Genomic DNA, 12,061 nt, shown 5'->3' on the forward strand with positions numbered 1-12,061 from the left:
GAGGAGGGACCCTACTAGCATCTAACTGGGAAAGGTCAAGACTGCTGTTAATCCTCTTTAGTGTGCACGATGAATCTCCTCAGAAATGCCAATAGTAGTGAATTTCAGAAATCATGATATAGGAAAGGCCATCAGGATGAAAAAAAGAACCCAAAGGGACAATGGGGGAACTCCCAAGGAAGAAAGACCACAGATAAGTCTGAAAGAGTATAGTTCATAAACGCCCGGTAGAGAGAGAATTTCAATTTGAGAGTGATCATCAGCATCTAATGCGCCCCAAAGCATGGAAGATGAGCTGTAGAATCCAACATTGGTTAGATTAATAGTGGTTGAGCCATTTTTTTGGAGTTACTTACCTGCCTTTTACTACCCAGAAACTTTTAAAGGACTTTTCTCTTTTGATTTAAATATTGTATATAAGCTGTTTAGTAAGTTCATTTCTAGAAGGATATAAGTAGTGTGTTTAATATAGATGCATTACATCTGACATCTTCATTAATTAGCTCACACACATACACACACATATATGCATGATTTTATGCTTTTAAATCTGTATAGTATGTGAATCATCTACTTGTTTTTTTATTAATAATGAAAAGTAACATTTGAATAATATTTGTATGTTAGGCACTCCTGATTAATTTACATGATTTACTCATTTTTGTCTCATAGTAACTGTGAAGAAATGCTGTCATTATCTGTGTTTGACAGATTTTGAAAAGGTACAGAGAGATTAATTAGTATGCTCATACTCACAAAAAGAGTGAGTGGATTCAGACCAAGAAGTTTGCTACGGTCCCCAACAGAGTTACCACCATCACAATAGAGATACAGAGATAACAAAGGTAGAAACAGTTATTCCCTGTTTCTTGAATAAATGCTTGTTTTTTGTACCTTAAATTTCTTGTTCTCAAGGACTCGGCATGGACATTGCAGATTATCAGTCATGTTTTATGAACAAATGAGTAAATTAGCTTTTCAATTTACAATTCAAATATGCTATTCATTATAAATCTTTCTATCCTTAGACAAAAAAACAAGCTATCCTTCAAATCTGTTACAGTTTTTATTTGGGTAGTTACATGACATTGTATGATACTTGAAACCTGTTAGTTTAAAACTCTTTGCTGAGCCAAAAATGATCTCTGGGGTGGATTGGGAGGGCTTAGGGGAAGGAGTTGGGGGTTGGATATGATCAAAATACAATGCTGAAATTCTCAAAGGAAAAGATAAATGTATTTTTAAATGACCTCTTCTCCTACGGAACTGAACAGCAGATGAAGTGTTTGCACGAAGGCATTGGTCATGCCGCATTTCTGCAACAGCAGACTTCAAGGATTCTAGTCAAGTCCTGTCTTCTGTGTGACTCTCCTGATGAGTATTATACGATCAAAGCTTCACCCTGGCACCCATTAGTCACCTAGTCTTATTTTGAGAATGGTTGCTATCATCACTCACTCTCTCTAAGTTGGTACCACCTAGTTACTTTTGTTTTGACAATTATGGGTTAAATACATTCCTAGGCTTAGTCCTGCTTAAGCTTGCTAGCTGTTTCTTTTAAATTAAAACATGGTGGTTTGTTTCTCACAAGAGTAGAGCTTTCTTTGGATAGGAGTGTTTCAAGCAGTCATTTTTAGTATTTTTTCCTATAGACAGGTGCTTCAGTTCACTGGTTAGTCTTTCTTTCCTGCCTCTGGCCTGCAAAACTGCTTCATTCTGCTAAGAGAGGCTAATAACTGAACAGAGTTTACATCTTGTTTTAAACTATGGTTGTCTTTTGAGCAATTGGACTGTCCTTCCTCACCATCTTGCCACCATCCTTTAAGAATTCCTTCTGCCAGGCAGTGGTGGCACACGCCTTTAACCCCAGCACTGGGGAGGTAAAGCCAGGAGGATCTCTGTAAGTTCTAGGCCAGCCTGGTCTGCAGAGTGAGATCCAGGACAGGCTCCAAATCTACACAGAGAGACCCTGTCTAGGAAAAAAAAAGTTTCTTCCAGCCCATGGAATAGTCAATCTATAGCTATTCTGTTGAGTATTTAGATTTATAAATACCTCATGTGAAAACCTTGTTTATATATATATATAATTGAGGGACAAAATTACATCAGAGACTGGTCAGCATAAGCTGATCATTTATTTTAAAGAATTCTTCCTCATCTGTGTCATGAACACATAGCCCAATGGCAGACATTTTGCCTTCTTTTCCTTTCCTATTCTCTGTTTCCTCCTTTCTTCTCTTCTTCTAGTTGATATAGAAGATTCTAGAGTCTAAGTGAGGGATGGGGTTGGAGATGTGAATCTCAGAGTGGACTGGAAATGGTTACCTAGATGGAGTATTTAGAGAAGTCGATGAAGGACTTAGACGGGAGAGAGGGTTGGGTAGGGGGCGTGTCGGTATGTTCTCAGAAGCCGGAGGATGTAACTCAAGGGGGAAGGGAGTGATCGCTCTGATATGGGTTTATGGGAGATTGAATAAAATATGGAATAAAAATTGGCCAGTAAGTTTGATAAGAGATTTAGACTGCACTGAAATTGCCGGCACAGAGCTCCACCAGAATGATGTAAAAATGAATTGGGAACAGATCATAGATAGTTTTTGATAGCTCCTTTGGGAGTCATAATTTTAAAGATAATCAGTTATATGAGTGGTAGGTTAAAACTTTAAATTGTAGGTGGACAAACACTTCAAAGCCAAAATGAGAGAAAGGGGGCAGATAATGCAGAGGAGAGGGGAGTAATCCTGGAAGAGAACTTCCGTGTCTGTGAGAATGAGTGGAGGTACCGCACAGCTGGATTGGTTGCCTTGAGACACCTATGTGAACTCTTCGTCTATGCCCTCAGTAGACACAGTTCATGTATTGTTGTCGTTTCAGTTCTGGTGGTAGAAAGACAAGGTAGTTCTCATCGGATAGCATCCGTTTTCTCAGTGAGAAATGAACAAGATGAAATGTTGAGAGTCAGGGATGGGGATGGAAGAAGTCTAAGGGAAAAAGAAAAGCTATAAACTTGTTACTTAGAAGACTAGAGACCAAGGCTTCAAACATTTCTGTGCTTTACTCGTGGGCTGCCAGGGAGAACTGTGTCAACCTGCTCTGAGCACACATCTCACAGAGTTCGTTTCTGGACGTGTATCAAGCGCCATTTCTTCCGTTATTCGCCATGTTGCTTCAACCCTTGTGCATCATCACCTTTTTCCTCTGGTTTAGATACCTTTCACCTTACTCTTCAGCTAACTTATGTATTTATACTTTTAATGTTGTATTTTGTTTTCCATGTCTCAGTCTGGGAGGGTAAACTTCCAAATGTTTTCCTTCCTTCCTTCCTTCCTTCCTTCCTTCCTTCCTTCCTTCCTTCCTTCCTTCCTTCCTTCTTTTTTTTTTTTTTTTTTTTTTTTTTTTTTTTTTTTTTTTTTTTTTTTTTTTTTTTTTCCTTCCTTCCTTCCTTCCTTCTTCTTCCTTCCTTCCTTCCTTCCTTCCTTTCTTTCTTTCTTTCTTTTTGATAAGGAGGATTTGAAACAGGGTTTCTCTGTGTAGCCCTGGCTGTCCTGGAACTTGCCCTGTAGACCAGGCTGGCCTTGAACTCATAGAGATCCAGCTGGGATCTGGGATCTCAGAATGCCTCCTCTGCTGGGATTAAAGGCATGTGCCACCACCATCTAGCTTTTATTTTTTTTTTTTTTTTTTACAAACTTCCAAATGTTTTCAAGTGAAAATTAAAATCCTACTTCTCTGCATCTTGTTGCATTGTTTTAAATATGAAAACAACAATTTTCACATGCAGATTGTGATTACTAGAGACTAATGAATGAAACCATTTTTGTATTTTGAGCTTTATGAAGTTTTTAGGTACTTGAGGATATAATACTTGACTCACAGTAGACTTTACACAGAATATTTGTTTCTTCATAGGATTTTATTCTTATCATATAAGTCAGTTCATAAGTAGCATTCAGTTTCAAAAGCCCAAATAAAAATGCCAAGGGAAAAATGAGGAGTATAAAAGCTAACAAATAACTTGTGAGGGATCTTTAAAGTGACATCAAATTGACATCACTCACTTCCTCTGTTTACTAATTATTTGTTAAGAACTATAATATTTTTGCAGTAAAATATTATCTCAATTTGAATAACTAATACTAAAAAATTCTTTCAACATAATTTTAGTGTCTTTTATTCCCCAAATCTGAATAACCACATTTAGTGTTTGCTAAAGGAATATAGATACTACCAAAAAATCAATGTTCACTGTGTAAAGAATAGGTATGAGATACTGACGTAGTGAATGCTTATTCAACATCTTCATCTTCCATGTTGGTCTGCTCTAGGTCATGTATCTCTCTCTCTGGTAGTAATCCATATTCATTTAGGAAAGACTCCACATCTCCAGCAAAAAATTCTTCAGCAAACTGTTCAGCAACACTGATAAAATTGCTTATGAGTTCCCCACCTTTGTATACAAGCAGGGTCGGGAGAACATCTGAGGAAAAGCGGTCCCCAGCACCAGTATGAGAAGCTTTGATTTTACAGAACTTGACCATTGGGTACTCTGCTGCAAGGCATGCTAAACTGTTGTTGAGTGCATCACAGCCCTTCACACCATCTTCGTAAATGTTAACCACGATGGTGGTGACCTTCTGCTCCTTTTCAATGGTTTCCAGGAACTGCTCCCCTGTTTCCAGCTCATACACAAACCCATACCTAGGCCCGAAACTCAGCTTCTGGTGCATGTCCTGCATGCACTGTCTACGGTATTTGCGAAGGCAATTTTCATCTTCTTTGTCTTGATGAATTAGTTCATACTCTTGAATGCTCATCTGAGAATGCAGGAAAGAAATAATAGAGATAATTCAGTCAGAAGCGTTTCATCCTTGGATGCATCAAACTTATTGTCAAGTCTAGGAGTTTTGACTTGATGTCCTCCTTGCTTTGGCTACTTCTTCTCTGCTTATGGCCTTCTCATTTAAGCATCAGCTCAAAGGTCACTTTCTCTTGTTACTTGATTAACCAACTTAAAAATGACCCTTGCTCTATTCTCTTCTTTCTCCATCCTGCCTTCATTTTTCATACCAACAAGTACTGTTGGGGATTGAATTATGTATTTGATTAATGAATGTCAGTTTTCTAATTAATGTGTTCAGTGTCAGCAATTATTTTTTTCTGACTACAGGCACTACTCAGATCTGCTGAATCAGAACCTGTAAGGGTGAGGCTGAGTTGTCTGTGTTTTAACAAGCCCTCTAGGTTATTCTTAACCACTGGCTTAGTGAAAAGTAAGAGAACTATGTATCTTACAAAATAGCTACATTTTCTTGTGATTAGAACATCAAATTACCTTAATACCCTTTCGTAATATAGACTCCATTATTAATAGATTTGATAGACAATTAATCACCTCTTCCCCTCAACCAAGGGAAAAAATTAGACACAAAGGAGTGGAGTGATACAGCCTATTGTCATACAGCTCTCCGAAAGGTGTGGAGCAGCCCAGAAACTCGGGGGCTGGGAGCTAGGGAGTCTCAAGGGGATTGTCACCTACAGTGCCTTCATCACATCTTCATCACATAACCCTTGAACTGCACCTGCCGTCCATTTTTGTTACTTGTTTCTGCCTTTTGTGTTCGTTTTCCTAATATCCCTAATTCTTTCTCCCTGACAATCTACCCCTCTCTCCTACTCCCTTTCTTCCTCTCTCCTCTCTTTCTTTTGGTATGATTGTGCTCTGTAGCCCAGGCTAGCCTGGAACTCAAGGCCCTCTTACCTCAACCTCCCAAGTGCTGGTATAATAGACAGATGCCACCACAGCCAGAACTCTTTCCTATTCTGATAGTTTTTCTCTGTCAATATTGTCTCAATTAAATTTATTTTAGTCCTAAAATTATTAAATGTTTTGTATAATTCTTAAGTTGCCATCATAGTTCTGCTAGTTCAAGCAACCAAGCCTCATGAATATGGATTTAAAGATACATTTGAACATTCATATCTGAAGTTATTTTGTTCATACATTGAGACATAGATTTTTAGGCATACAGGCACATTTCTGAAGTTTAACCAGGACAAAATTTTTAATAATAACATCTAGATTTGATAGTATTTTAAAAAACATTTCTATTTATTTTACCCTTCATAATTTGTTTAAAACAATTGAGGATGTTCTTATAGTTTTTCAGTTTCAAAACTGTGGTTGTCTCATCCACATTGCATAATGACCCAGAAAGAGAACCAGCTTCTGTCTTCTTCCTCTCACTGTGTTAGACTGAAGATCACTACCATGGCCTGAAGCCATGGGCCAAGGCACATTTCTGTTCATAGTCTCTTAACTCAGTATTCTATCAATATACACTGATTCGGAGATAAATAATCTACTAGAGTGATTTTCCCCACAAATGAAAATTTCTTTATGACTTTCTTATTATTACCATTAATCTTATTATATAAGTAATGTATGCTACTTATGGAGACTTAAAATGGCCTAAAGTTTTTTTTTTTAAAAAAAAAAGGAAGCAAAAACACTGATGTTCTACCAATTTAATATTCAGATAACCTCCATTGACATTTTAGAGGTCATCATTAACTCTCTCTAGACTCTTGCAATGCTGTCTTTAAACAGTGAATCATCTGCTTATCTCCTTCCTTCTCTTCCCAGGTATCTCATTCTTCTAAACTGTGACCATCATCTCCCAAGAGAGCATCCCCCTACTTCTCTGCACGGAGATTCACGTGCAAGAGTGGAAGCACACAATGTTTTCTTCGTTGCCTTAAAAAATGGAACTGTTCCTGTAATTTAAAATTCTATGCTTTGTGTTCTTATATTACAAATCATCCTCTTCAATAGCTCATATATTTATAATCCATTCTCTGATTCCCACATGTATTTCTTAGTACAGAGTACCTTGTCACAGTTTTCACTCTGTGCTACAAGGAAAGCATTTCATAGTATTCCAAAGTGATTCTCTTGAGGGACAAAGACTAGGAAACACATAACTTTACTAACTGATTACAGGTCTTTGCTCCTCTTACCTTTCTGCTGATTCTGTCTTTTGAGTCTTTGTCATCTCTGCTCTGAGGAGAAGACATTTGTCTGAGGATCTCCTTCTTACTGGGTGGCATTGAATCACCATCTTCACTTTCTAATTTAAACTTTCTCCAATCATTTATTACTCCTTTAGGTCCTGAAATAAATTTTTTAAACATTTTTCTCTTTATTATTAAAAAGACTATTTACATAATTGAAATTTGGGTATTGCCATGAGAAAACTTGTCATCTCTTACATCAGAAGCAAACATGGTGATTGGACTAAAAATATTTTTCCTGACTTGTTCATAAAAATAATGTTCAAGATTAACTTTAATAAAGGGCAGAGACCATGGCACAGGATCTTTCTAAAATATCTGTAATAATAAAAATATAAATTATGTGCTTTGAACTACTCACAGAAGGTTTACAGGTAAAAAATATTTAAAAATTGGGATATGTAAAAACAATCAGAACTTTAGAAAAACAGCACTCACCACATGAGAAAGACGCTTCTGCAATAAATGAGCATTGGTACTAGAGTGTTAAAGGACACTGGAGTTATTAGAGGAGAGACAGTAACAATGGCATCCAAACACAACATGTGGCAACAGTACCTGACTTCAGCTAATGAAACTAAAGCAACAACTATCATCACGTAACCATCCGACTCCTTCTAAGAGCCTAAGAATCACTCAGAAATACAGAGAAGATAGGGTTTTCAAGTAGAGCGCCAGGGATATTGCCCAGTGATATACTGCTTTCCTTATATGCGTGAGGCTCTGCCACATCACACAGAAAAACGTGTTCAGTGTCAGCAATTAGTTTTTCTGATGATGGGCACTGCTCAGATCTCCTGAATCAGAACCTGTAAGGGTGAGGCTGAGTTGTCTGTGTTTTAACAACACAGGCAAAAATCACCTATTTGGAATTAATATTTGGTTCTTGAGAAATATTGCTTTGAAGGTCTTAAATTCTTGAAAGCATGCAATATTAAATGAGCTATACATACTAAAGCTTAGTCCTGTTTCTCATTAATACTATATTCTACATTTGGGTGTATTCCTTCTCCCTCACATTGTATATTATATTGTATATTAATTATAATATAGAGTACACAAATTTAATATAAAGTTATTACATCTGTTTTTGTTAATTGTATTAAGGCAAACACTCTTTTATTTTTATTTTCCTACAGTCCTCTGGAAGAGCAGCAAATGGTCTTAACCACTGAGCTATCTCTCCACCCTGAGCCATCATTCCCTCCTCTTCCTCCTCTTTTAAATATAAAGCACACTGTATTGTTATAAATGTGTATACGATGTAGTTATTTATTACTGATAGGTGGTATTGTTTCCACATTTTTTTCTATTACATACAATGCTGAATGAAGCATCTTATAATCCATTTTTTTTCCTATTTGTCAACTATAAGTGCAATTACTTGGTTGAAGGACATGTACATTCTGGGTTGTGATGGTGCTAACTGCCCTTGCAGAGGTTAAACCAGTTCAGTTTATCCTCTTCCCAATACTTCATTCAGAAAGCGTAAAATTTTTAGTTTTTCTATTTCTGTGAAAAAAAAAATGCATCACACCAAAGTTAGGTTTGTGTCTTTTTAAAATTATTTTTCTCTGTGAATCATTTGCCCACTGGGACGGTTAATATTGATCATCAATTTGATATGGTCTATAATCTCTTAAGAGATAAGCCTCTGTGCATGTCTATGAGGGCGTCATCATCCCATGGGCTGACGTCCTGGAAAGAGGAAATTAAGCATCAGTGTTCATCTTCCTCTGTTTCCTGCTGTGTGTGGGTACAACATCCCCAGCAGCGTCAAGCTCCTAAAACCTTGACTTCCCCGCCGCAGTAGATTGCACCCTGCAGCTGTGAGCGGACATGAACCTTTCTCCCTTAAATTCCTTTTGTCTGGGTATTTTATCACAGCAACACACCAAGTAATTGATATGTCTACTCTTCTATTTGGTTGCTGTTTTATTTCTTACTATTTGTAGAAACTCTTAATATATATTAAAAATCATTTTTTTGTCCATTGGGTTACCAATGTTTCTCCCAAGTACGGTAAGTGTTTCTCTTAATGTTTTCTCCCGATGACTTTTACCAGACAGTGGGCATTTCCTTTGTTTCTTCCCCTTTCCCTTCCTATGTACCTTCTTTTTCTTCTCCCTCCATTCACTTCTCTCCTCCCATAATTTTCTGCTTCCTTCCAGCAAACTTATCTATCATTTCTCTTATAGCTTCTTTGTTTATTTCATATTCTTACTCTAGCTACTATTAAATAAACTTCCATATATTTATTTGGGTACTAGTGTGAATTCATTCAAACCTATGACTAAATTTAAAGGTTCCAATCAGTGCTTATAGATACAGGAATTAATGGTCACATACAATTCTGTAGAGTCAAAAGAATTTGGAACTTAAAATTTAAGTCATAGTACCTAACATTTAAGGTCTTGGTAGTGGATATAAATAGCCACATACAAATGAACAAGTTAAGTTTTGGGTTTTCTGGAGGTAGGCTGAAATCTACTTAATTCAAGCATGCCTTATCTTCTTACTCTTTTTTTCACATTTGAAGAGCTAAAATCAAATATTACTTACTTTGACAACACACACACACACATATATGTAGAGAGAGAGAAACAAAGACAGAGAGACAGAGAGTATACTAAGGAAAGTCTGTGGTGGGTACACACAGGAGGGGTGGGAGAATTGAAAGGGCCTTATTTAAACTATGGATAGAAAAGTCAGATAACTGGGTAGCAGGAAATTATCAAGAATTTGCGTTAACTCTAACCCTTTGATACTGAAATAGCAAGTAAGTAATCTTGGGCCATTTCATCTTAAGCTAATTTATTTCATCAGATATTTTTGGATTATTCTTCCTGACTAGATAAAGATAGTACTTAAATTCAATAATATTCTCCATCAGAACAGCAGATATTTCTACAATTAATCTTACTTTAATGATTATGCTTTTTCTGCATGTCAGTTACCTGTGTGTGTGGCCTGTCCTTCAAAGTCTTCCTCTAGGCTTTGGTTTGTGGCTTCTTCCATGGTGTGGGTTGGATCTGGTGTAATCTGGATGATGAACAAAGAACAATGAGGCAGAAAGTTCTAGAACACGTATGCAGGCACATACACATCCTTAAATGCACATGCATGTATTATAATCCCCTGGTGTCGCCCAGGTGGACTAAGGGTTATCACGGTGGGAAAGGGTGTTTTGAATGTTTCTGTCTGCCTTGTAGCAAGACATTAATTTAGCATATGCTACTAAAGGTGTTTGTATAATTTATGATTTATCTCATAAAGGTTTATGTTTTCATTTTGAGTTTAGGTAGTTGGCGAACAATATTGATTAATGAATTCTTTGTTTTATTTTTTTTTTTTTTAATTTTTCTGGAGCTGAGGACTGAACCCAGGGCCTTGTGCTTGCTAGGCAAGTGCTCTACCACTGAGCTAAATCCCCAACCCCGAATTCTTTATTTTTATTACTATTTGTTAGAAGATTTCATAAAGCTATATACAAAAATTTCATCTAATGAAAAATTCTAATTAATTTCATGCTTACTGTCTTAGTATTCTTTTGTTGTGAAGAGACACCATGACCAAGGCAACTCTTATAATGGAAAGCATTTAATTGGAAGCTTGCTTACAGTTTCAGATGTTTAGCCTATTTATCATCATGGCTGGGGGTAGGATGACACACAGGCAGGTGCTGGAGCAGTAGCTGAGAGCTATATCCTGCTCTGGAGGCAGAGAAATAAAGAACCTGGACCTGGACATGGACCTCAAAGTCCACTCCCAGTGACACACTTCTTCCAAGAAAGCCACACCTACTCCAACAAGGTCACACCTCCTACTTGTTCTAATCTTTCTCAAATAGTGCCACTCATTCCCTGATGACTAAACATTCAAATATATGAGCATATGGGGGTGGGGCATTCTTATTTAACCCACCACACTATGAGCACTTACTACAGGACATGCAGTTACCAAGTACCTTAGGTGACAAATTCATTTAATGCTGTCACAGCCAAATGTGGTAGGACAGTTATCAATTCCATATTACAAATGTGAAAGCTGGAAGATGCCTAATTTGGTTATGTGTCATGCACGGTTGGTCAAGGGTTTTAACCTAAGCAATTTGACTATGGAGCCTACTGTTATTCATCACACTGTTAATTAAAGTAACATGATTTCCCCCTTTGATTTGGAAAAACACACTGTATAAGTTAGTATTGAAAAAAGATGACCTAATCAACACTTAACACTAAAGACCAAGTTTTGATGAAACGATTGCCCCTCAAAACAAATGAAAACAGATAGCAACTAAGTCTATAGTATAATTTTTTTTCCCCCTACACTCTTTTGTAGTTTTGAAAAGGTAAAACACTATGGGGACATCATGGCTAATTGACTTCTTTATGTTTACTTCTCAGTAAAATTCAATTTACTTGCTTATTTATATTTGAGTTATCTGGCAATTTTGGTTATTATACACACTAGTATATTCCCTAAGGGATCCATATAGTTGTAATTTCTCTGAAACTCTGTAATTTCTCTGAAACGCAGGGAGGCTATATAACAGTGGATATACCAAGTATCTTTAACTTTTCTCTTTGCCCTTTCAAAATCAATTTTTTCTGTGTTGCTTCTCTGTGTATCCTTGGCTGTCCTGGAATTCACTCTGTAGACCAGGCTGGCCTTGAACTCACAGAGATCTGCCTGCCACTGCCTCCCGAGTGCTGGAATTAAAGGCGTGCGCCACCACTATCCAGCCTTCAAAGTCAGTTTTAAACACTGATGTTATCCAATCTGTATTTTTAATCACTTCTTAGCTTTTGTTTATTTATGCTTTGGTGTTAGAGTTTGTTTTTTTTTTTTTTAGTGCTTGTCTTGACTCATTTTGTGTCTTGACTTGTGGTGACAATATTTGGGCTGGAATTCTGTTTCCTTTATTACAATCTCTGACAGAATCACCTGAGATCAAAATCTTTTCCTGATTGTTTTTTCCATTCAAACA

General features: G+C 36.9%; 1 protein-coding gene across 1 annotated transcript; it reads right to left on the reverse strand.

Moving 5' to 3' along the window:
• Window positions 1-3,894: 3,894 nt before the first annotated feature.
• On the reverse strand, window positions 3,895-10,299 carry Pdc (phosducin). The gene is made up of 3 exons (XM_028874728.2): window positions 10,029-10,299; window positions 7,018-7,169; window positions 3,895-4,814 (listed from the first exon to the last, which is right to left on the reverse strand). The coding sequence occupies exons 1-3, from the start codon at window positions 10,087-10,089 to the stop codon at window positions 4,287-4,289; spliced, it is 741 nt and encodes a 246-aa protein (XP_028730561.1). The 5' UTR covers window positions 10,090-10,299; the 3' UTR covers window positions 3,895-4,286.
• Between the last annotated feature and the right edge of the window lie 1,762 nt (window positions 10,300-12,061).

The sequence above is a fragment of the Peromyscus leucopus genome, chromosome 15, assembly GCF_004664715.2.
Source record: "Peromyscus leucopus breed LL Stock chromosome 15, UCI_PerLeu_2.1, whole genome shotgun sequence".
Taxonomy (NCBI): Eukaryota; Metazoa; Chordata; class Mammalia; order Rodentia; family Cricetidae; genus Peromyscus; species Peromyscus leucopus.

What these genes read in the sequence shown, in the direction of transcription:
- Pdc (XM_028874728.2), bottom strand. Translation starts at nt 10,089, where the DNA reads ATGGAAGAAGCCACAAACCAAAGCCTAGAGGAAGACTTTGAAGGACAG. An exon ending in AGGACAGGCCACACACACAG is followed by an intron (nt 7,170 to 10,028) that starts GTAACTGACATG and finishes AATTTATTTCAG; the next exon opens with GACCTAAAGGAGTAATAAAT. An exon ending in AAGACAGAATCAGCAGAAAG is followed by an intron (nt 4,815 to 7,017) that starts GTAAGAGGAGCA and finishes CTGCATTCTCAG; the next exon opens with ATGAGCATTCAAGAGTATGA.